The 26,092-nt window shown below is 43.7% G+C and overlaps 2 protein-coding genes across 2 annotated transcripts; both read right to left on the bottom strand.

Annotated features, from left to right (window-relative positions):
• Positions 1 to 1,148: 1,148 nt before the first annotated feature.
• LOC115789955 (B-cell lymphoma/leukemia 11A) lies at positions 1,149 to 10,566 on the bottom strand. The gene is given in 4 exon segments (XM_075074413.1): positions 1,149 to 3,797; positions 7,830 to 8,195; positions 10,301 to 10,373; positions 10,375 to 10,566. Coding segments are annotated over 4 exon segments (2,412 nt in total). The 3' UTR covers positions 1,149 to 2,016.
• A 635-nt stretch (positions 10,567 to 11,201) lies between these two features.
• Positions 11,202 to 25,931, bottom strand: LOC115790176 (CLK4-associating serine/arginine rich protein-like). Its single transcript, XM_030743860.1, is given in 25 exon segments — positions 11,202 to 12,424; positions 13,898 to 13,922; positions 14,163 to 14,248; positions 14,330 to 14,376; positions 14,471 to 14,529; positions 14,687 to 14,747; positions 17,618 to 17,657; positions 18,734 to 18,888; positions 18,890 to 18,920; positions 19,002 to 19,316; positions 19,683 to 19,765; positions 19,767 to 19,829; positions 19,831 to 19,870; positions 19,978 to 20,019; positions 20,099 to 20,127; positions 20,129 to 20,173; positions 20,256 to 20,342; positions 21,047 to 21,134; positions 21,777 to 21,923; positions 22,027 to 22,102; positions 22,270 to 22,355; positions 23,849 to 23,950; positions 24,029 to 24,126; positions 24,555 to 24,694; positions 25,823 to 25,931. Coding segments are annotated over 24 exon segments (1,947 nt in total). The 5' UTR covers positions 24,654 to 24,694; positions 25,823 to 25,931; the 3' UTR covers positions 11,202 to 12,381.
• Positions 25,932 to 26,092: the final 161 nt, after the last annotated feature.

The raw sequence follows: 26,092 nt of genomic DNA, 5'->3' as shown, positions 1-26,092 counted from the left end.
CTGACACCAACTCATATTATATTAATTTATATATACATATGTATATACAGTTACACATACACACACTAAGTATATAGTGCACACCCCCCTCCTCCCCTGAAGAATTACATTACAGTGTTTCCAGACAAAGCGAGTAACATCACAAGGATGTAAACAAGGACTGAGGGTCCCTTATCCAAACACTAACATTAAAAATTAATAACTCAGCGCTGACTGTGGTCCTCAGAGAAACGACCCACACTGACTAAGACAACATCCTGGTGAGAAAAGACACTTAAAAATAGTTTCAGAAGCTTTGTTGTCCCAGAATAGGAAAAAAAATATTCATGGAAAAGAAAAAAAAAAAGAAAAACTCAACAACAAGAACAAAAAGACACAGACAGGAGGGAAGAAAACCCTCGAAAATGTAAAATATTTCACCTCAATTCTTTATTGAGGTTCTTTGTGACAAGGTCAATTACAAAATGGCATCAAGTTTACAAAGACAGCAGAGCGGCAATGCTTCACAATAACCTAAAAAGCAAACAGTGCTAGGAAATGTGTGAAAAAATGTACAGGGAAATAATATTAACAGCAAGCAATAGCAATATAGCAAAGTCAATATATACACAAAATTAAATCCCTGAACAGTTACACTGCACTCTTTCATAAATCACTTTTCAACAACATAAAAAAATTATTTTTGACCTGAATGCAGCAGACATCAGATAAAGTCATCACAGTAGTCACAAAACAGGTGGCAACAATCTGCTCGAAGGCTCTGACCCGATCACAGGACAGGGGCTTCGAGCCGAGCCTGCAATATGTACATGCACATGGACACGTGCGCGCACGCACAAACTTTCACACAACTCACTCGTGCAAGCGCTTGGTCAGCGCCTTCCCACAAAAACTCCAAACTAACTACCGCATCTCTCGATCCTGGCGAAAAATGAAACATGCAGTTTCCATAAATTAGGAAGAACTCAGATGCAGGAAACCCAGAAAAGAAATTCAAATGGCTGCAAAGCATGCACGAGCTTCAACCAGTCCAGCAATTTACAGTTGTAAACAATGAAAGAGAGAAATTACCATCACAACAGTCACTGAGAAAAATGATAATATACACCCGTTTCACATGGAGATAAAATTTCTGGGTTTTTTTTTGTTTTTTTAAATGCATAGAAAAAAAAATAAAAGGAAACATCGGTAGACTTTAAATTCTCTTAATTCACATTTATAAAACAAACAAAAACAGAGCAGAGAACAATCCATACATACTGTGACAAAGTCAGGAGCACAACCTTGCTGAGGCCCCAAGAGCCTTGTAAACGTTACGTTAAGTGACAAGTGTTGTGACAACTGAGCGCCTTTAAAAAGTGGAGTCTGAGACACTGCAGGCAGGCTGTGTTTGGATTCATTTCCTCTCTGTGTCTGTTCAAACTGCTCTAGCCTTTAAAAGGTATTCTCAAAAGAAAACCAGCAACAGCTAGTTAGTACAATATGACCTCCCTCCATCTGAAAATATATTAATGTCGTTCTATTGCCAAGCTTTTTCTTTCTGTCTTCTTTTTTTTTTTTTTATTCAAAATAAACTGTTCTCTGCATTATCTGACAGTTAAGATCTGTCTCCACCTGTCCAGTGGGTCACCAGAGACATAAATCACATGTCTTTTGCATCCTGCGCTGCAACATGGTGATCAGTTTCCTGTGTCGGTGTGGACTGTGGCGGTTCACTTCCTGTTTGAGAGCTATGGTAATCTCCCCGTTGAATGTCATGGCCTTGTTTTTCTCTGTGGTCTAAAGAACTGTAGGCACTTAGTTTCAGCCAGCAGTTGTGCATATAATCATGAACAATGTGTCTGGGGGCGGCTGTGTGCCTCAGTGTCGGCATGAACAAGTTGCTTTCTATACATGTGAAGCTTCTTTTTTAAACTTACTTTAACATTTCTTTTTTTTTTTCCCTTTTTTTAAAAAAAATTATTAAATGGGTGTTTTTTCCCCTCCTTATTCTCAGCAAGTGCATAGGAGCGGCTTTCAGGGTGCAGGAATCAAAGCTAAACTGGCCTCTGCACTGTTCTCATGTGGGAGATCGCCCACTATGGCTGGACTCCTGCTGCTCTCCACATACTCTTGGCTTTGCCTTTCCTCCACCTCCATGGTGTTCAACACACTACTCTGCATTCTGCTCTCCACTTCTATCCGATCCAAACCGGCCTCATCCTCCTCCATTTTCACCGCCACTGCTTTTTCCCCTGCTTTTATTGCAGCCAAAGTGTCTGCAGCACTGGCCTGCGCATACGCTCCTACGCTGGCGTGGCTCAGGCCGTGAACTTTCTTCAGATGTTTCTCCAGAGTGGCGTAGACGGTGAAGGGCACCGCGCACAGCTGGCACAAGAAGGATGCCTTTGCTCCCTGGGCGCCGTGGGTCTTCATGTGGCGTGTTAACTTTGAGCTCTGTGCGCAGGCGTAGTTGCACAGGCCGCAGCGGTAGGGTCGTTCCCCTGTGTGGCTGCGGCGGTGCACAGTCAGGTTGCTGCTGTTTCTGAACTGCTTACCACAGAACTCGCAGGCCTCGTCCTTCTTCTTTTTACCAGCTGCCCCAGCAGAAGTATTACTGTTCCCTCCTGTGTTGACACCTCCTGTTATGCTCCTCCGCTCATTGTCCCTCTGCCACTCCTGCACAGCCTCGCTGACTTTGGTCGAGCTCCACTCCTTCTCAATGATCTCTTTTGTTCTTTCGTTCTCCCACTCTCCGACTCCTCGCACCTTGTCACCCATCTCTGGACGCTTTGGCGTGCAGTTTCCACTAGCGATGCCGCTCTCGCCGCTCCCGCCTGTCTCTCCGCTCTCAAGTGAGTCTTCAGACGGGCTGGCGCATGGTGAGGCATGCGGAGGTTCCCCCTGCCCCTCTGCTTCCTCCTCACCTCCCTCTCCATGGTGCTGGTACAGCCTCAGCAGCTCCCTCTCTGCTGGTCTGACCTGGGAGGGCAACAGCACTAGGCCTGAAGATAAGGCAAGGTGGTTGGAGAAGGTCAGGTCTAGCTCAGAGGGGCAGTGGGCTGTCTGGTCTGCACTGACTGCTCCCCTCCCCGTGACTCCAGCAGGCTGAATTTGAAGCCTCCCTCTTATTCCCTGCCTTCCTCCATCCTCCTCAACCATCTCCACCGACTCATATCCACTTCCTCCACCTCCAGCCTCCCGATGATGGCTCCTTATGTGACGAGCCAGCTGACCGCTCTGGGAGAATGCCTGGCCGCAAACCCCACAGTGATATGGCCGCTCACAGGCATGAGTCCGGCGGTGGGTGGAGAGGGCACGGAGGGACTGGAAGTTCTGGTCACACAGCTCACAGTGGAAGTCAGCTCGGAGGGCGCCTGTCTGAGGAAAGGGAGAAGCTGCTGGTGGAGACGAGGACGGAGACAGCACCAGGCCTCCAGGGGAACCTCTTGTTGTGTTATTATTCACTTCAGCAAGTTCCTTGAGCCGCACGGAAAAGTTCAGGGCTTGTCGGTTCCTGGAGGAGGAGGGGGAGGAGTTGGGGGCGTGCAACTGACGGGAACGACCGAGACGCAGTAGGGAGGGTTGGAAAGCTGAAGCCAGAGCTTGGCTCAGGTGGCGTGGGTCCAAGATGGCTGCAGCAGATTTGTGGTCTTTATGATCCCCACCTCCTCCTCCTCCCATGTCTGTGGCATTGCCCTCATCCTCTTGGTAGATGCTGAAGGAGTGCGTGTGCTGAGCGTGCTGTAAGAGTGCCCATGCAGACTGAAAGACGGCTTCACACTGCTGGCAGGTGAAATACGAGGGTTCCTCTGGCACTGGAAACACAGATAAAACAGAAATTAGTCAATGGTTTTAATAAAAGGAATGTTAATAGAAAATACAATTTAAAAACATCTCACAATTTTAAAATCAGTCAGAAAATGGATCCAAGGTGAGGTTTACCAAAACAAAGCTCAGCACAACACCATCAGTAAACTCTTGCTTGATTATTTAGGTATTCAACTAAGCACCATTACATATTTTTTCTCCTGATTGTCCACCTACAGCATTCACAAACACGTCACACATCCAGTAGATACGGAGCCACTTTAGTTCATGTTCACCTCAGCGAGTGTAAGTCCAACATACTCTACACTAATGAATATAGCTTTAAGGATCTTTGTGCACCCTATATTTTTATAGACAGCAATAATTGATAAAGTATATATAAATACATTTTGTGGCTATTGAAATGAAAATTTTTCAGAACAATTTTTAAGAAGAACAAAAATTCTGATCACCACATCACCACAGATGACTTAGACCTCAAAGGGTTAAAAATAAAAACCCACTGAGCAGCCACAACCTTAAAACCAAAGCTATTTTCAGCGGCTCCCTTATTCAGAAGGGGTCGCACTGCGTATTTGATCTGGCAGATTTTTTACACCGGGTACCCCTCTTGACACAACCCCAAAGAGATCTGTGTCTCCTCCCGGGAGCAAATCGAGGATCTTTCGCTTGTTAGGTGATAGAGCCACTGGCCACAAGATTAAAACCACCAGCCTGATATCATGTGACCCACTGGGCACAGACAGGTGCCATTTCTGTATCCCGTGGGTTGTGGCCTGGGGTGGATTGGGCTTGTTCTGACACATCCCAAGGATACTTGATCGGACTTGGTGTGGACTCCTGGACTGTTTCTCATGTTCCTGAACAATTACTGAGCTTTGTGTGTGGGTGTGAGTGTGGGAGGGGGACGCTGCTGTCATCAGGGAGTGCTTTTAGATGTCAAATTGACATCCACATGAGTACCAGGACCCAAGTTTTCCCAGTAAAGCATTAATTTGTTGTACTTGTGTTGAAGATGCTTTAAAGTGATGGAACTGAACACACACATCAGTGATAAAAGCTGAATCTATAAGAAGAGTAGGACAGGCAGACTGCCATGGCTCGAATGTGTTTAAGACGATGAAGAAGTAAGACCCATCTAAGGAAAGAAAGAACAAAAGATGGGAAAAGTGCGATCCGAAGCAGAAAAGGGAAATCAGGATACGGAAGCTGAAAGTCCAACCGAGAGGCGAGCCATGTCGCAAAGTACATCTGGAGATATTTTTATATGTGGATAGCTTTGTCTCCTAACTGAGAGCCACTCTCCAATTAAGCTGCAAATTGCTAATTAGCAGAACGCAGAAAACGAACGCTTTATGTAAATCAGGCACTGACTCAGCCTGCTTGACAAATGAGGCCTTTCTGCATAAATCAAAATTGGAGAGAAGATTCCTAAATTGAGGGAAAAAAAAAAAACAAAAAACGTTTTTTCACTTTTTCTTCTCCTTTTTTTGGAGAGGTTCAAAGCCGACTCTGGTATAAGCCTCTTTCATGTTTCCTCAAGTCAAATCCTTCTGTATTTTACTGGAGGGGGGAGGAGAGTGAAGATGAAAAAGAGAGCAACTGTTTCTTTCTCTTTTTCCTCTCTCCCGCCCTCCCTCTGTCTGGAGACGACAGGAGCCGTGGTGTTCGTGTCCTTTAACCTAGCCTGAGGAGAAACCCAGAAGAAGTTGAGATACTTCTTTTAAAAATAGGGTGAAGAGTGAGAGCAGCAAAAAAAAAAAGAGGGGAGAGAGAGAGAGAGAGATAGGTAGGTCAGGGCTCAGGAGATAAAAGGAAAATGAGATAAAAAGATTATAATGTAGTACAGGGGGCTAAGAGACACCACAAAAATATGTCACCCCTTCGGATTGTAGCTGAGACCCATCCTCCAACCCCGGCTCTCCTCACCCCGCCGCCCCCCAGTACCCTCCAAATCTTTCCCTGAGGGGTGGGGTGGGGGTGGGGGTGGTGGTGGGGGGGCTTTTGTCTCGGGGTCCTGGAGTGAAACACAATACCCAGCCGGTTTCTCTTTCCTTCGCTCTCTCCCCGCTTACTCCTCGCTTTTTTTTTTTTTTTTTTTTTGTAAGGATTCCCATTTGGCCCGGGGTAGCACTTGAATATTAAGCAGAAGCAATAACTACTAATTAAAAATGCAGATTGGCTGGGAGCACTAACGAGCAGCAGGCAGAATCTCTTTTCCCTTGGGAGGCAGAGGGAGGAGAAAAGAGAGGAAGGGGGGGGGGGGTGCGAGAAATTGAAAGAGGGCAAAGCGAAAGTGTGTTGAAGATGGGGGGAAGAAATGGTGTGTGTGTGTGTATGGGTGTGGGGGGGGTGGGATGGATGATGAGGGGGGGAAAAAAACAAACAAGGAGAATAAATAAAAAGGAATGAGACAGATGCACGCGGCTCTTCAGTAATCCATCCCTCTCTACCCCCTTCTCTCCACTCTTGAATGCAGAAAATAAATGGAGGACCTGTCTGTTGTGGGATAACTGCTCTCTCTCTTTCAGTCATCTCATCAGATGCTCAATTTCTCTCCCACAATAACAGTTCGCCACTCAAGTAAAACAAGGCATCCTCGAACTTACAGGGCAGCAGGACGTCCAATTAAGGCTGCACTCTGCACATTTCAGCTCAAACTTTTTACAGCCAAACAAACGGCAACCTAGATTCTTGAATTTAAAAAAAAAAGAAAAAAAAAGAAAAAGTCATCCAAACTTTTCCCTTTTTTGCATTATTCACATGCTGTTGTGCTCTCCCCCCACCCACCCACATTGCCTCATGCACATGTTAGGTTTGTTGTATAATCCTGCGGGTCACCAAATTACTAAACCGGTGTCTTCTGTGCCTGTAAGTGAGAGGCAGAGTGAGAGATGAACACACTGAAACAGAAAAACAAGACGGGTTGTGGACAAACGGAAATGGTGCATGCAGCCGTCCCTTGAGCGTTACACAAAGGAAGGAACTGCTAACGTGTGGCAGAGAGAGTTTCAAAATGTGCAAAGAGAGCACTCACACCTTCCACGAGTGTGTAGCAAGATGCTCTGTCCATTTTCGAGAGCTACAACGTGGCCTTCAAACAGCTCTCCATCTTAGACACATTTTTTATCTGGACATGAAGATCCCTTCTTCAAAATTATCTCAGTTAAATTACAAAACAAATAAAGAAAAGAAAAGAATTTCTGATTGAGTTTGATGGGCTTGATTGTAACCATGACACAATATAATATCAAGATCATCTAGTCAGCAGCAGGAAAAACATGAAGTCAGGGAGAGAGAGACCTTTAGGAAAATCAGTGCCAATGAAATTAGAGGAGAGGCTCTGCAAGCAAGCAGGAAGAAGAGAGAGATGAGTAAGATGAAGAAAAAGCAGGAGGAAGAGGGAGATTCCCTGGAGCTCAGGTGGCTCGGCCTGGGGCAGAACAGCGGGAGACAGCAGAGGAGCTGCACATGATGCAATGTCCTCCGTTAGAGTGTCATGACAGCGAGTAAAGCTGCACGATCTGCCTGCCTCACATCCTCTGACCATTTCACACAGCAGCCATCAGCCCCCATCTGGAAAACACTAAATACTGAAACGTGGTCCTATGTGCGGTTTTTGGGGGACGTGGATTCAGCCTCTCTGAGGTCCAGGATGCAGAGGATGACAGGGAGGGAGAAACATGTTTACCTGGCCATTCCACCTCAGAGACTGACAGTCAGGGAGATGCGAAGGAGCTCAGGTGCTCAGTGTGGAGCCCCTTGGGGACCCTGAGTGCCCTCTGAATGTTCCTGACGCCTATCCTTTCCATGCAATTAGTCCGCGCGTCACTAACTCACGCAGGTCTGCTAATGGCAACGGCTAGTTAATGAGCTGGACTCGAGAGGGAGGAGGAACGGTTGTTAAATGAAGAGGTGGTGGATGAAAGAAAAACTAAAAAAACAATACAAAAAAAAAAAAAAAACAGAGTCACTAATTAGCAACCTGCCATCATCTTCTGCTTCTACCAAGCACTCACCTGCTTTGTGCTGCTCCGCCTTAACCTTCACGCCAGGATCCTCCCCCCAGACTGCTTCCCTGGCTGCCCCCCTCCTGAGCTCGATGAAGCCCGGGCCCAGCTCGGTGCTGGTGACCTGCAGCCGTGCTCGGCCAGCGGGCGAGGGGGGTGCGGCGTTGAGGGCGAGGTTTCGGGAGATGCAGCCGCCCTGTTTGTGCTGAATGAAATCCAGGATATGGGCGAGGGGGAAGGCCCGATTGCACTGGCCACAAGTTAGGAGGTCACGGCCCTGGTCAGGGACCTGGACCTGTGGAGGAGGAGGAGGAGGAGGAGGAGGAGGGTGGTGGTCGCCTGAAGAGCTGGTGTCAGCGGGCATATTGGGGGCATCTGGGGCAGGAGATGAGAGTGAGAAAGAAAGAGATAGACATATCAATTAACAGAAGGAAGCCACAAGCAAAAGATTCACAGCTTTTTTCCTGTTTAAGTGTGTAATTCCTCTTTCTCCCAGTTTAGTATCTAAAAGGCCAAGGCAAGAAGGCTTCTCTTTAATCTGCATTTATTTTTAGGTGGCATGCATATCAGCAATATTTATCCCTGAAGTATATAAATACATCATATATATGCCAAAAGCAGCTGGATCACTGGGGATAAACAGCACTGGCTTCCAGTTCATTTGGACGTCTGCTGACAAGTTGTTGATTGTTGACCTGGCTCTCATAAATTAGCCTACTTACAATGTACAGTTGACCTCAATGGAACAACAAGCAGGTGTGGTGATTGAAAGTGCTAGTTTCAGTTGTAAACTCTCAAGCAATGAGGCCAATCTGCTCAGCCAATGCTGACCACTTCCTTTAACCAACGCAAAACAGATCTCTGCTGCAGTGCGCACACACAGAGAGAGAGACAGAGAGAGAGAGAGAGAGAGAGAGAGAGAGAGAGAGAGAGAGAGAGAGAGAGAGAGAGAGAGAGAGAGAGAGAGAGAGAGAGAGAGAGAGAGAGAGAGAGAGAGAGAGAGATCCATCTGTCCATCTCAGCAGAAACTTCAACCTCCTGTTAACACGACAGCAACTGACTGAGTGCTGACAAGTCAGGGTAGTGAATTAAAAGCGGTAAAGGGAAAGCCTTTCACCTTTCACTCAAAATAAAATGTTGCCCTACCAGCCACAGGCAGCACGAGTTTCTCAACAGGAAGTGGATTGCAATAAAAGAAAAAAGTGGCAGAAGGTGTTTGAGATAAGAGGAGCGGCCTGGTGTGTGTGTGTTTTTTTGCATTCACAAACATGTACAGGACAGCTCATCTGATTCAACATTAACGCTCACAAATCTTATGTGGTTAGCACTGTAAAATGGAAGCAAGCAGTGGCAAACAAGTCAGACCCAAACCTCTGAAGAGCCATCTGTAAACTCTGGGTATTTCTTCATTTAGTCCCTCAGCTCAGACCAGACAGAGCTCTTTGGAGACGAGGAGAGGGGGGGGGGGGTCAGAGGTGTATTGCTCAATGCAGCGTGGGCACACCTTGATGACTGGACTGGATCCACCAGGCTGGGCCGGCTAGCGCACAGGACAGGTACAGACAGTACAGTCTGAAGTCGGATCTCGCCAGTTGTTACTCAAAAATGTCACCTTTCCTGTTTCAGGCCTGCGCTGTTTGTGCAGACTTGCAAGGTGCGGTTACACTTACACACATACATACACACACATGCAGGGTTGAGTCAAGGCCTGTGGTCACAACAGACATGCACGACTGGTCTCCAATAGAGAACTGTAAAAAACAAATGGTGTTTAAGTTTCTGTCCCCATTTCCTTTCAGTTAATACGTTTATTTGGTGCGTGTGTTTTTTTTTTTTGTGAACCGTTTTTATATTTGATTAATGTGACCAGGATCAAATTAACAGCTCGGTGAGGATCTAATTTACATTTTTAATTTAAATATATAATTTGCTTTAAAAAAAAAAAAAAAAAAAAAAAAAGAGGAAAAAACTCCCACATGGTCTGAAGTAGGACGAATCTTTTGGGCTTCTCAAAAGTGGAAGGGGCCGAGCGAGAAACTTGATCATCTTCTAACCTGGAAATATTAATCATCGTGTTCGGACCTGTAGCCTCCGCGAGCAGCGTGCCAGTAAACCGGTCCTTCTTCCGTGGAAACTGCTGTACTAACAATGCGCATCAGGACAAACATAACGCGAACATTAGGAGCTCTTATTTAAATATTTGCCCGTGAGGCTGCATACAGGATTAAATATCAGCTTTGGCTTTAGATCGGTGTAAACACAAATACAGTTTTAAGCCTTCGAGGGGGGGGGGGGGGGGGGGGGTCGTGGTTGTTAATTTGAACGCGTCCATCCTTTAACGCGTGATAACCGGTGCCAGCGCGCATCCACACCACGCGCGCGAAACTGTCGATAAACCAAAACCGGGGACTTAAGATCTTGTTTTCGTTTCACCTCGAGAACATCCGTCCGCCACTGCTGCTGCTCTCCCTCCGGCTTACCTTCAATCGCACTCAGGTGCTGCGGTCTGCTTCCAAGTTTGCGCCTGGACATCGCGTCGAGCGTCTGGCACCTTTTCTGGGTCCCAAACCAAACCGGACCGCGTCCGGCTGCTCCTGCTCCGAGTTACTGGCCGAAGCCCGAGCTGCGGGGACGAACTGATAAGAGCCTTGTGCGTGGCCTCTGCTTGGACTCGCACTGCGCAGTGAAGGCAGCGTTCAAGTTCACGCTTCTTTCCCCGCAGCCAGCGGAGGGCAAGAGGGGGCATGGGCGACAGGAGGCACCGCCCGCCCCGCCGCTCTGCCCCTCCGACCCTAACCCCGCCCTCTCCGGGTAACACGCTCAGTAATCGCGGGGCTTCTATCACTTTTTAAAACATTTTCTTCCACACGCAGCTCTCGTTTTTATTTTGTTTGTTTTGTTTTGTTTTTGATATACTGCTTTAACTATTCTAAATCAAGGCTTTCACACCCCATAGTGGGTCTCAACAAGTAGTTCCTCTTCTGCAGTTCAGAGGAAATACCTCGCTGGTTTTCCACAGGTGTCTCTAAAACCAAACCGGAACCAGAGCAATATATATTTCTCCTTTTTCTCATGAGCAGCTGTTGGCTGTATTTTTTTTTTTAATCCACTAAAGCAAACAGCGTGGAAAACACCTCCGAAGTTACAGACTCAGTGACATTGAAGCGCTTAATGCTGTCACCTCCTACCGTTCACTATAACGCACTGCAGGTATTAAATTCCTGAGGATAGCTCAATGCATGTAATATATTAATACTAATACATGCAGCATTCTTGCGATCAGCGCTGGATTAAATATTTAATTCACCCCACAGAGACTTCAGAGACTATTTCTGCGCATAATCTCTCATAATAATGAAGACCAAGAAGAAACAATAAAGGAATAATTCAAAGTAAATTTTATTTGTTTTGTATTTAACATTCTACATTATTGAGAACAAAGACTTTTCTGCTATTGTCGACAGCTGGCCGAGGACGGTACAAAAAGAGCAGTCATTTTAATAAATGCATGAACTTTGACTTCATGGGCTTTCATGAGGAGGTTTTAAATGGACTGTGTACAAATGTCCAGTGCACAAGTTCATGGGTGGTGTTTAAAACAGTCCTCAGTTTGAGGTTTTTCCTATTAAACAGAAGTCAAACTGTGGGAGAACAGTGTGATGAACAGGAAGATTGAAACTGCAGGTATTGCTTAGTAGATTTAATAAAAAAAGAAAAAAAAAAAAAAAAAAAAAAAAAAAGATGGAGCATGCAGAGTTCATTAACAAGACCATCTTTACAAGGTGAAGCAGAAATTAAACCAATTAACTGCATTTAGTGACTGAAGCCCTTTTCAGAAATGCACACCCTCCACTTAAATCTTAACACACACACAGCCTGACGTCTGAATGAGCGCACCTGTCTGACCCAGAAGGACTTCTGTATCACATTCAACACGGCAGGTTTGAACACATGTGGCCACTTTAACGGACAGGCACGCACAAAATGTCCCTCCTGCATCTTTCAGGAGCTGCTCACCTCATCAGAAAAACAGCCACAGAAATCTGTACATAATTGCATTTTAGCTCACAAGTTCTAATTTTAAGGAATATTAAGAGATTCTTCAAAGATTTATTTCTGCTTTAAAAGAAGAGAAGGAATCTGCATCTTGAGCTTGTTTACAAGGGGCAGCAGACATACAGAGATTTCACTCTTAGTCATGGTGGCTAAGAGTGCCTACACACCTTTAGTGTTTGAGGCTACAAGTCTCAGGCATCGCAAACACTCCCAAACTGTGGCTCTCACAGTTGTGGGTGTCAAAAAAAGAAGCAGTGAGGGCCACTGGTGTAAACAAAAAAACAAACAAAAAATGCATTTCTGAAGCTGTAATGTTTGTATCCCATGGCTGAAAAGGGCTGAAGGCATCACATGAACTAAACCAGAGAACACAGGTATAGATTTGTGTGTTGGTTTATTAGCCAGTCATTTCTTCATATTTCCATGTTGTATGTAGGCTTCCTATGTGCTCTAAACTGACGTACTGAAGGTTCTGCAGGATCCATTGCTTCTCCCTGCCATCGGCTCAATATCTGTAGTATGGACTCCGCGACCGAGACCGTGACCTCCTGGAAAAAGAAACGACTTCAGTATAAAAACCAACACATCAAAAGAGATGAATCTCATGCTTGTGTGTGAGAGATTTATAACTTTGTTGCAGTTTCTAATCTGATAAAATCTTATCAGCTCCATCAAGGAGGGTATGGTTCAGTTGTTCCCATTAGTGGTATTACACACAAACTACAGGAATGATTTTCTATGAAAGTCAGTGATGAGGTAGAGCTCAGCCAAAGGAAAGGACTATTTAAATGTTGGTGTCTGCACATTGAGCCCTGCAGCACCATCACCTGTTCAATGTACTTTCTGAACCATCCAAAAACATTTTTGAAATCAATGAAAATTCTGATTCCTTGGATGAAGAAGAATTTTCATAAGATCAAATTTTAGGACAAAGTTCAGCATAGTCAGCTCCTGATGTGGCAGCAGTGAAATGTGTAACATGTTTCAGGTCAGGAACGTCACTTAATGAAGAAACTGTTGTGGCGCCAAATCCAAAAACACTGAGTGACATCACAAGAGCGAGATTCAACAAAAAACAGCCAATAATGAAGCTCAACAGGCTGAGCAGGTGACCCATGTCCATGTACTGAAGGTTACAGTCCTGACCGCAGTGGCCTGGGTTCAAGTCTGCAAACAGACCATTAAAACCCTCTCTCTCATCCCACCTTCCTGTCTGCTACTCTGTCCTGTGCAATAAAGACCTGCTAAAAAAAAAAAAAAAAAAAAAATTAAATACTTTTTTTAATCAGAGTATAGCATCAAGTCAGTTAAACTTCTGGGACATTGATCTGGTCAGTTAAGTAGCAGAGGAGGTTGTTAAGCTGCTTTTGTGTTAATGAACTCAACAACAATTGCACTAGAGCGGCAACAATGAGACAAACCCCAGAACAGGAATGTTTTTACAGGTGGAGGCCACTGACATTTTCCCCTCCATCTTTTCTGACAGTTTTTTTTTTTTTTTACTAGTTTTGTATTTGTCTAGGGTCAGTGCCACAACTGGTGGCATGAGGTGATACCTGGACCCTACAGAGGCTGCACAGGTAGCCCAACTTTAGTATTAAATGGTAAGTTCGACTGAATGCCTTTCTACTCAGTCGAGCACTTAAAGACCGGAGGAGTCCGGGATCGATCCTCCAACTTTCCGACTGGTAGAAAAACCTGTGGTGTTCCTAATATAAATGCTCTGTCAGTGAAGTTGTGTGCTTGTTGGAAAACTAACTGCATTAAAATTGGTTTTTGGATTAAAGAATCCTCCCACCCCGCCATATTTGGCCTCTGACCTTTCGACACTCATCTGTACTGTAATCTGCAACTGATCAAAAGACAAATAGCTTTAGTAACTAATCTGCCTGCAGGTCTGGTGATGAGCCTTTGAGACTATGTGTGTGTGTGTGTGTGTGTGCGTGCGTAGGAAAAAAAAAAAAAAAAAATTTCATTCTGCTTCATTGTGGCTGTGCAGATTCTTGTGGCTTCTCACATACCTTCTGTATGAGTTGTATTCTCGGCCTGAGGGACAGAGGACAGAGAGCCACGATGAAATCAAGTGCATGCCAGAACATCTTAAAGCCCATAAAACTGGCAGAGCAGAAACTGATGGCAGCAAATCAGAGACCGAGCTGATTAAATATTTTGGTTACTTCTGTGCGAGTATGCAAGGCTGCAGAACAAACACTGCATGTTCATTAAGCCACATTCTAATTACACAGGAGCCATGTTGCTGCTGTCAATCAAAATCTAAAGCTTTACCATATTTGGAAGGAGAAGGCGAGTGGCTCTGTCGCCCGTATTGTCTTTCCCATTCGTCCCTCTCTTTCTCACGGCGCTCGCGCTCCCTAAACGCAGAGTGTCAGGGTCAGAAAGTTGCAACACACAAATACCAAACAGGCCAGTTAGGCACACAAACACGGACTTACTTCATGCGTATCTTGCGTGCCATGGCTCGCAGTTCGCCTTCTCGTTCCTGTAAAGCAGACAACCAGCAACAAGAGGAAATAAGAGAATAAAAACGTTTCTGTATTACTTCACATGCAGAGAAAGAACCATCGCCCACCCACCTGTCGTGTGTGTTCCTGCTGCTGGATCTTCACCTGAGCGGCTTTCTTATCCGCCTTGGCTGCAGAGCAGACAAAAGAATTTAGATAAATCACATCTTTAGATTTTCACTTTGCACAAAAGGAGAAAATGTGCAACAGCTTTGAATTGTGCACGCTAGTGATTCTTAATTCACACGCTAACCACAAAACGCATGCACTCTGCTAGGCTGCACTCACACTGCTTGTTGAGAGCCTTTTGCATTCGTAGCTTCAGCCGCTCCTGTGGGGTCATCTTGGGCTGCAGATGACACAAATGTGTTAGCACAGCTTTTCACGGCCGGACAAAAAGTGTTTGTCAGTGTAGATGTATGTGTTGGAGAGGTGGGAGGTACCGGAGCTACTTTACAAATTCAATACCATCACCTTTACGAACAGTAGCTGGTGGAGATAAAAAGGTGACAGATTACAAGTGACTGAAAACATTTCACGTGTATCGAGTCAACAAATACAGTCTGTGTGTGTGTCTGCGTGTGTGTATATATTGTGTATATTGAAGCTGCTCTAGCTTGCAACCACTGTGGGACAGTTTGGAGACAGGCCAAAATCAAATAACGTGAACCTTTACACAAATATAAACACACAGTTGCAAGAAAAGGTTTGTGAACACCGGAATTAGAACGATTTGTGTACTGATCACTTTCAAAACTTAGACTGATCTTTATGCAGGTCATAAATATAAACACAAAACAATTTTGAATCAGATGCTCCGATTAAGAAGGTGAGATTGGAAGTGTGGATTGTAGAGGCCCCCCTTCCTATAAAAACATTTTAGACACCTCAGCAATTCACAATAAATCAAGCTGTCTAACAAACAGCAGAAACTGAGGACTGCTGCTTCCCTCACTGCAAAGATAACACTTTAGAGTACAATCCTGAGGAACAAACAAGGGTAACAGTAAAATACCAGCACAAATGTCTACAACTTGGTAAAAATCTTCAGTACAAAACTTTTAAGATAAATTGTGACCAACACAGCTCTGCAAACTCTACACCCCAAACATCAAATCATCACCCTAACTGAAGCATGGTGGAGACAACATCATGCTTTCAGGCTGCTTTGTTACTTCAGGGTTTGGACACCATGCAACCACTGAGGGGGCAACAAATTCAAAATTGTTTAACTGGAGAATGCCGAGGCACAAGGAGAGCATGGATAATGCAAGAACAGAATGAGCCAAAGCCCACAAGTAAAACAGAAATGTTTGAAAACAAAGAAAATTCATGGTTTGGTGCGGTCAAGGTAGAGACCTGACTTTAATCCAGCTGAGGGGGGCTGTCTGCGGGCATTTTCACCCTTACAGTTAGTTTTTTCTGGTCCGAATCAGTTGAGGAGTTAGTCGACTTGTAAGTTTTTTCCATGGTTTGGTTTACTTTCACATAGAAAAAAAACCGAGCAAACCCAAATTCATCACTTACAAATCATGGCCGTGTCTAGGACACAAGCAACAAAAGTGAATAAATAAAGAAGGTGCTGTGCTCTGGACCAGTGGATGACATGGAGAATTTAATCCTAACATTCATATTTAGCTGGGTATTTACAGTCTGTGTATTTTGCATGCCCGTGTTACTCAGCCCCATCCCAGAAAGCAAAGCATACCTGGCTACAGGAACATGCTTAGTTCAAACTTGCAGCTGAGCTGCATTCTCACCATAAAACTGCCCTGGAGTTTGTCAGGATCTGGATTGAGACCTGGATTTCTAAAGGGTCTCAGTGTTGTTGTTTCATCCCCACCTCAGTGTGATTACCATGCTCAAATCTGCACAACACAACAGCAAGAAGGAAAACATACCAGAGTTCAATTTGAACTGACTAAACAGCGTTTCAAAACACCCTGAAAAATCCCAGAGATACTGATGAACTCACTTCCTTCTCTTTGTTGTGCAAGTCTTAAAAGCAGCTGCAGCAAACATATGGAGAATGATGCAGCTAAAAGAGGTTCTACAAGTTACTTAATTCAATAATTCACTTATTTTTTTTCCAGCCTGTATTGCAACTCAATGTGTTCAAGAAGACATAAAAAAAAAAAAAAAAAAAAAAAAAAACACACAACACACACTACATCTGTGCACTTTCAGTTTAGCTAATTTGCATTTTGTTTAACAGACCAGACCACATCAGTAACTATTGCAGAAATCCTCATAATTCTTATGGTTCTCAAACATTTTCTTGCAACTGTTCGTACACTGCCAGAGAGATGAAAGGAGAACGATTGAAGGAGGAGGAGGGTCAGAAAGTGAAACAGGGAGCAAGTTCAGGTCCGGTGAGTTTAAAAAGTTCACAATAGCCAGTGGCATTTTGTCATCGACACACCCTCACTGGGCTGTTCAAACCTGGCCAGGCAAGAAAAACTGCAGGTCACAAAGCTGCAGGCAAGCACAACAGAAGAACTGATAATAACTTCTATATGACTGTTTGACAGTTGAGATGTATTCAAACTGTGTCTTTTCTTCCAGGAAAAAGAGTGAGAAGAAAAGTCAGTCAAAACAAACAAGTTTCACAAAATAGTTTCACCGATTTACTCTCAAAGGGAATTGCTCAACATTTTAGGGAAATCTACTCATTTGCTCGAATTGCTGTTTTGATCTTCATGTCCATTTCTACTTTCCAAAATGTCCCAATATTTCTTTAACTCTTTAAAGCAATAATAAAGCGAAATTCACGTTCACAGACTGTCATAAGAGGAAGAAGTAATCTTCTTCATCTTAGGACCTTTGATGTGTGATACTGTGTGTATTTGAGACTACAAACAGATACATAAAGACAAATACACTCTCCACTATAAACTGCACACATTCATCACCAAGACTAAAAGCACCATCAGGACAGCAAATAAAGACTTCAGAGGGTTTCTAAAAGTTCGTGTCAAACAGAAATGGCAGCATTAACTTTGTCATTTGGCAGCAATACTGTAGTGGTAATTTCAAGTAGATGCACGGTTCTGACTGCAGTATGTGTCCACTTTTGGGGAATAAAAATAAAATAATTTTGTTCTTTGTGGGCAACAATGGCTTCTACATCCCAGTGTGGTGGACAACCAAGTCAGCCTGTCAGGGATGAGGGAGGCGTAGGCTTTAGCAAGAAACCCGCTAGATCAAATTCTTACTGACTTTGGCAGCTCCCGTCTCTTTACCACCCGAAGTGTCAGGCCTGGAAAGGAGAGAGGAAGACAGAAAAGAAAAAAATAAATAAATACAATGAGGGGAAAACGGCATGTTTATACATGCAAATACTGACTTTCCAACAGATGTCATGTTGAAGGCTGCGAATGGCTTTTAAATGCGGAAAAGCAGTAAAGAACAGGTGTTAAATTGTTCTGGCTTCATGACATTGAAGCTGACTGTTTTTAAGACAAGACTATTATTTATGGACTTAAGTCTTATTGGTGCAACACAGGCTTAGTCAGGGTGTCTAGAAATAACCACTTATGAGTCTGAAAAGTGATGATAATAAATACAGAAATGTCAGCCAGAAAGAAATAAACAACTTAAATTTCCAGTTTACAGCACAGTTTATAGCCAAACCTTTTGTGTTATGTGCCATTAAAGTAATTGGCCAGCCATCCTTTTGTTAATTCAACAAGTTGTGTGTCAAGTGTTTTTCATCTTTAAGGCAAAACAATTCTTAAAGAGAGAATAAAAAAATACAAAATTAGATAAAACTCAGTAAACAATAACATTTTTTTATATTTTTACTCAAACAGCCCAAAGTGCATGTGTCTACTCTGACTAGTACAAAACCACCAACAAATATATCTTTTAGACTGTTCCCAAAGTGTGGGGGTACAGCCCCCTGGTGGGCTAAGAAAGAATTGCTGGTGGGCTACAAAAGGACATTCACAATAAATAAAATACGGTCAGCTGCCAGTGCTACCCCTCGGCCTCCTGCCACGATTATCTGTAGGAAGCACAGATCCCCTGGAAGCACAAGTTCTAGAACACATAATTAGCAGGTCCCAGTATACCTTAAAGGGGTGCATGAGCCTTGGTGACTTGCAAATGGCTAAGAGCCAGGATAAGAAATACTAAAATGATAAGTTGAAGGCTCATAAAAAGGATCTGTGACACAAAAGGACCAAAATATTTTGTCTCATTTGTGTGAGATTAAAGGTCTGGATAGTCTGGTAGTCTCAAGTTTGGGAATGTTTGTTTTAGAAATGAACAGAGCTCTCTATAATACTGATTACAAATGTTTTCTCTGTGACAATGTTTTCAGGGTCTTCTTAATTTCTTAACTTGTCAGAGATTGCAATGGTAGCAGGCTGGGCCCCTCTGTGAGCAGGGGATGGACTGCGGTGAAGGCGGCTGGGGGTCCGAGAGGGACTGCGGCTGCCACTGTCTCCGCGGCGGTGTCCTCCACTGCTCCGACCCCCTCGCCTCAAGCTGCTGCCCCTGCCGCGAGCTGGAGCGGGACCTGACGGGGAAAAGAAAAAGCGCTTCAGTCACAGAATGCTGTTGAGCAGTTCCTGCAGTGTCCTGTGGAGATTCATCTGACCTTGTTCTTCTACGTGCCGAGTATCGTCTTCTATCCCTGTCCCGGTCTCTGTCTCGGTCCCTGTCCCTCTCCCGCTCTCTGTCTCTGTCATTGGACCGCGACCGGTCACGTCTCCTCCAGGATCCTCCGTTCCCTCCTCTACCTCGGGAGTAAGACTTGGAACGCCGCCTTGACCGTGAGCGGCTCCGGGATCGACGGCCATCCCTCCCCCCACGTCCTCGTCGGGCTCGGCGTGAACGTGAGGATGAACGAGAGGAGGACCGAGATGAGGAGCGTGAGGAGGAGGAAGGGGAGTGGCTGGTGGATGATCTTCGTCTCCCTGAACAAACACAGACAACGTTTAAGTAAAAATACAGGCCAGGCACCTAGCCTATCATTACAATACCTTTGCTTTTTTTAATATTATGCACTGTATAACTTATATTTAAAAAAAAAAAAAAAAAAAAATTTGTATCTGATTTCAGCTTTAAAATTACCCAATCAGATTTTTCTCTATGTGCATGCACAGTTCAACAGCTCCTATTTGATCGTCATCAGCAATTATCTGCATGGATACTTTGAAAATGATCCACCTCACAGACCACCAAAAACAATCGATATTCTTTCTGCATGAACAGCTGCGGTCATTTCAATCAACAGTGACTGCAAGAAGAAAAACCAGGAAGAGGGAAAGTTACCGACCGGGAGCCCCTGCTATGACCTGCAGAGTGCTGCGAGTTGGAGGGGGCGTGGCCAGAGTGAGGAGCGGCTGTTGCGGTGTTGCCGAAGCTTCTCGTCGCTGCCGCCGAAGCTGGTGATGAAGGTGATCTTCTCTGGACCAGGAGAACGAGGAGCGCGACCGTGACTCGGAGCTGGATTCTGACTCTGGCCTGAAAGATATGAGAAAGAAAAAACAGAAAGCTCAAGTTTAAACACACAGACACAGGCAGACAACCAATCAGGATACTGGGAAGGACAAAACAGTGGGTCAACTCACCTTTTATAGGGATCATATGTTGGACTGTCTCTCCTGGCGTAGCTGTAACAGGACAGGGTGAGTTAACATCATGTTGTGAGGCACACTGCTGTTTAATAAGGAAAAATCATACCAAATATACCTTGGCGGGCTGATTTGTCTTCCTTTAGCCTCTTCTCCCTCTAAACTCCCTCCTCTGTCTACGAGAGCGGCGGCCCTGAGTCAATCAAGTGTGTAAACATTATAAAACCTGTAAATGCAAAACACATTAACACTTTCCTCCATAGAGTTAGACTTACAGAGTACATGGCCTTCTCCGCCTCCAGTGCTTTGGCATGTTTGATGGCCTCCACTTCCTCCTTATCTTTCCTCAGCATCCTGACAAATGGCAAAATCACAGCATTACAAAATATGTAGTTAAAAAAAAAAAAAAAAGGTAAATACCGAAACACATCCCCAAGTACGCTCACTAACAACAACAGTGTGACTCTCACAAAACTGTCAGATGATTGAAGAAAGGAAACAAACAAATGTTTCTCAGTTTGACAGTATGAGTCATGTGCAATAGTATGAGCCACAGAGCTGTATTTTCATCTTAAGTGGACCCATTATGCTTTTAGAGTAGTACCCTTTTAGTTGTACATGATTAGATTAAACGTGGCTAAGGTTTCAAACAATGAGGTCAGTGCATGCATAAATAATCCTTGTGAGTCAAAAACTTAGGCTTAAGACTCTTCTTTTTGCTCATTTTCAGACAGTTTTTTCTACTCTAGGCTCTGTATGATGTCAGTGAGAGTGAAGGGCTGCACCAAGACCAATTAATAAAATATAAAAGGATTATTTCATACTGTGACTCATGCAAAGCTACTCCAAGAATCCAGATATGGTGCCAACAGGTCCCCAATTACTTCGCAGAACTTATTTTGATCATTTATAGGAAAATTTACAAGCTGTGTATGGTCACAGGATCTGCTGAACTTACAAACTCCTGCAGTATTTTAATTAACTAAGATGAACATTAAACCCAAATGCATCAACTTTGAGCAAGACATTAATTGAAAGTCGTATCGTCACTGACTTTACCTGACAAGTCGCCTTCAGCCATTCCATACGGCGTCGCCATTTTGTTCAAGTCCATCACCTGCTCCTGGTTCAGCTCATCAACATCACCTCCACATCTACACGCGCCACGCGCACACACACACGCACACGCACACGCACACGCACACACGAAATACAAGTTGATCTGCATCCTCACATTCAAGCTTCAAACATCAGCATGGTTGATTTGCCTTTTGACAACAGATCCTCAGTTCACAGCATTTGAACAGGATCAACACCAAAAACGAGAAAATGAATGAGCAGCGATGGTTGAGTGAATCATTTTTAGACAGAAGAGCAGCTCCAGGTGTAGTCTAAGACAACACATCTCTGAATGATAACTAGTGTTTGATTTACTGTTCAGTTGCTTGTTTTAACTGTATTATTTTCTCATGTAAGATATCTCCTTCACTGAAGTCCATTTTGAGTGTTACTTTGAAGCCAATCCTGGTCCAGTTATACAGATGTGATGTGGACACTTGAAGCCTGTGCTGCACTAAGTGATGTCACAAATCCTGCGCATACAGTCAAGCCACAATTTTAGATTTTTGCTCTGCTTTAGAGAAACATTCCTACTTTATGCAAAAGACTGAGTCCAAGAGAAGAAAGCCTAATCTAAACACATTCTCAGCGGAGAGTAGTGTCATTAAATGTCAGTTTTACTTCATCATCTCCTGAGTTTTATTTCCCTAACATGTAAATCGCTTCACCCCAGTCACACATCCTCACCAATCTCTGGGATGCCTTCGTCATCTTCAGATTCACTGTTGTCTGAATTCTCTTCATCTTTGTCTGACTGGGGCTCAGGCTCCGTTACAGTGCTGTCTTCGTACGTGTAACCAATGGTGGCCTTTTTCTCAGCCAGTCTGAATAATGCAAGAAAGGATTTATGAATACAATGTAAATTATTCAGTAAAGGAGGAACAAAACTACGAGGATGAAGAAACCACTTAAACATTTAATTCATACTTTTTCTTCTCATCCTCATTTGGTTTGGGCAGACCACCGTAGAGCTCATCCAGGTAGATCTGGTATAAACACTGCTCTCAGAGACTGCAGGAGGACAGGAGGGAGTTAAAGAGCACAGCACAACTCCAAAATATACCCACTGAGAGCAGGTTAACACACTGTCATAGTCACATTAAGAATACACGTGTAACACCCTGTGTAATGCACTGTGGTTAATAATCATGTAGATTTCGTGTGTAAAACACTCACTGTTTGCAAAGTCATTCTGCACTAGGCCTCTGTACCGCTCATAGTTACACTTCCTCTCCTCCATCTCCTGCTCTGGAGTGCTGCATGAGGCAAAGAAGGTTCTTGGTCACATTTACCACCTCACTGAATACTCAAATCTCACCACACTGAGCAGATTTGGCGCCATGACCGAGGATAAAAGATGACTAATAAGAAAATCTCACCAATGACCTGTTTGAGTACTAAGCAGAGTAAGACAGAGTATCACAGCGTAAGAACCAGAAATCTTACTAAAAAAAACACTGTTCTGTTGTTACCTTGAGCACCAGTGACAAGCAGTCAGTGAATGTCTACACTGCAACACATGAAGACAGTTTAAATTTTTTTTTGTCTTTCTATTCAGTTATTTTCCATGAGTTTCCAGAGTGAGTTAGCTTTTTCCAGATTAGTTTTTTTGCAAATTTTTAGTCTTTATTATTTTTAATGTTAGCTTTAGACTTAATTATTATAAGGGATATTTTTTAAGAATCTTACATCAGTCAATTACAATCAGTCACCGGGTGCTCACTTGATAATTGGGTGATAACGATAAGTTCTGACAGGTCAAATTCTCAGCCCGGCACGAGGATACCTCAATCACGATCAACTGCTGGCTAGAACCCCAAATCGCCAAGACATCACAGTCCCATTAAACAGCTGCCACCAAAATCAGGGCAGTGACCCAGAATCAGGTTGTTTCCAGGTTATTAGCACCAGGTTCTCCACAAACATGAGTCCAAGACTGGAGCAAAGTGATCGTCATTCAGCTGTCCACCAGCCCAGTCACAAACAGCTATCAGAGCAACCAAAGCACCACAGCCATACAGTATCCACTGCATCTAGGCAGGATTCTGACTTAGGCATTTAATCATAAACCTACAGATGGCGGGATGTTCCTTGGCCGAGCACCTAATGTCTGAACCTGCAGTTCCTCTCGTACTGCGCAGGATTACTGTTGCAAGCACACATGATCAGTAGGGTAAAAATCAACCTGTCTATGGCAGTCATAACCCAGTTCATGTTTCCCATTAATGGGTGAACAATCCAATCTTTGGTGACCACAAGCCAATTATCCCTGCTTAAAACCAAGTCAGAAGGCTCGTGAGGCCCTGCTTGTATTTATATTGGAAATCAAGATCAAGCAATTTCTGTCCTCCCTGATCTCACCTTAGACACATTAGGCAACTGTATGAAATTTTGCCATGAATTCTTGAGTTATGTTAATAAAAGCATTTGTGAGTTTGCAATCACCTTTGCCCACCAAATCAATCAGTTCACCTCAAAAGTGCACATAATTTCAATAAAAAAAAAAAATCTTTAACACATCTTTAACCCAAACACAATGTCTGAAAATGTGACAATACAAAACCCTCTCTAATTAGCACTTCAAAGCACTATCTGCTAAAATATGTGTTAAGCATACGGTATCAGGAATGTAAGCAATCTGTGGTGTACATGTGAATCTCCCCACAGCCGTCCCAAGCAGAACAACAAAAATAGGGATAAAATGTTCACACTGAATTTAAAATGTGGCTTTAGGTAGTTTCAGACTTACGATGTGTTGAGCAGAGGTGGTGTGTAGGTGGGGATGTAATCCAGGTGAGCCCTTACATCAAATCTGTCAATCATGTTGTTGGCATCTCCTTGCCAAGGCATCCTTTAGACAAAAGAAACAAGGTAACATACGTTCTGTGGTGTCTTATCGCCTCTTATCATGTGCAGTTTTTGTCCTCACATGTTTGCAGGGCGCTCTGCAGCCAGTGCCACAGCTGGATCCAGGTGGATCTTGTAGGCTCGACCATGAACTTGAAGAAACTGTGCAGGATCTTTTTTCTGTCAATACAAAATGAGAGTGTCAGAATGCAATAATGTAATAGGTACAACTAATGAAATATACTGAAATGTTACACTGTACAGCACTTTAATTAAACTGAAATCAACTACCATGAACATGACAATTTACTTCTATAACATTTCACTCCTTTTAAACAGGAGCTGGCCCATTGGTGTGATGAGGATAATGGTAAGTTTTCAGATATCCCAGTAATTTAAATATTCTGTGTTCTTGCACAAAACATTTAAAATATTATACATAAAACAGGAAACACCAAAACCCACAAAAGTTTGCTCCTGTATAACTTGGTTCCAACTTGCTCACAAATCTTTTTTGTTCAAATGCTGCAACAAGTGGGAGTTCAGATCAGATCTGCTCACTCCTACCACAGGCATGTGCTGTGGCAATGCAACACAGAGTTTCTTACTATCTTCTCGTAGTACTCTCGCCGGCGCTCGCCTCGCCGCTTGTAGTCTACCATCATGCCACGGAGCTTGCGCTCGTGTTTGCGGGCCTCCTGCCACATGACGGCTCCGCTAGGGGTGGGGGCGCGGCGGGGCACGGCTGCTACACAGATCAAGCAAAAAACATGGGAGACAAGAAAAGTGAGAGTAAGTATATACACTATATTGCCAAAAGTATTCGCTCATCTGCCTTCACACATATGAATTTGAGTGACATCCCATTCTTAATCCACAGGGTTTAATATGATGTCGGCCCACCCTTTGGAGCTATACCAGCTTCAACTCGTCTGGGAAGGTGTTCCACAAGGTTTAGGTGTGTTTATGGGAATTTTTGAACATTCTTCCAGAAGCACATTTGTGAGATTAGACATTTGATGTTGGACTAGAAGGCTTGGCTTGTAGTCTCCGATCTAATTCACTCCAATGGTGTTCTATCAGGTTGGGGTCAGGACTCTGTGCAGGCCAGTCAAGTTCTTCCACACCAAACTCACTCATCCATACCTAAATAGTCCTTGCTTTGTCTGGTGTGCAGTCATATTGGAACATGAAGGAGTCATCCACAAAAACTTCACACAAATTTTGAAGTATATGTAGTTCTAATCAAGTTAAAACAATGACATAAATGCTGTCAAAAACATGAAAAAACGAACACAAATACAGCAGATGCACCAATATACTCGCAATTAAAAAACAACAACAAAAAAAAAAAAAATCAATAAAAAAACCTTTCACAGGAAAAAACATCTAAATTAGGATTACTGTACATTACAAAAATGCCAAAACTATGCAACTGTGAATCCAGCTGTCACCTCTGCATCTCTGTCGTTTATAGCAGCAGCTAAACCGTCTGGAGCTATTCAAAAAAAAAAGCTAACTTGCCTTCCTATCCAGTATTTACGTTGTTAAAACGGTTCAAGCGCCACACTGTATCCTCTAGAAACGGCTAATTTCATCCGGTTACGCTCCACTTTAAGCTTTCAGGTCGAACCAGGTGTAAAAAAAAATCCGTGTTATCAAAGTTATGACGAGTTTGTTAGCATACGTAAGGGCCTGACTGCGCATGCAACCCGGGCCTTTTCAATAGTATGTTGCTAGTTAGCATCACAGCTAGCCTAGCTTAGCCGATCTGCAAAAACGTTGTGAACAACGTCTAAAAAAATGCCACAGAAACACTAAAAACTACACACACAGCTGTACAGCGCATTCAGCGCGATCTAATTTTTCAGTGTACCTGCTTTACTGATCGCCAACACACACTCGGGTTTATCTTCGGCTGTCTGAAGCGACGGGACCGCAGCGTAGCCACACGCCTCCTTCTAATACAACAGGCTGCAGTACGGGCACCAGCTTTTAAGGCGCTACAGAGAAGCGTGTGCATTTGACATTAAAAAAAATTTTTAATTCACGGATGGTATTAATGTTATAAATAAAGATTTAGAGTGACTAGATTTGGCTTTGTGGATATGGTACTTTCCTAAACGATAATTAAAGATTGATTAGA

The sequence above is a fragment of the Archocentrus centrarchus genome, chromosome 13 (genome assembly GCF_007364275.1).
Source record: "Archocentrus centrarchus isolate MPI-CPG fArcCen1 chromosome 13, fArcCen1, whole genome shotgun sequence".
Classification (NCBI taxonomy): Eukaryota; Metazoa; Chordata; class Actinopteri; order Cichliformes; family Cichlidae; genus Archocentrus; species Archocentrus centrarchus.
Note: the sequence above shows the minus strand (reverse complement) of the source record. Positions and strands in the feature narration are given on the sequence as shown.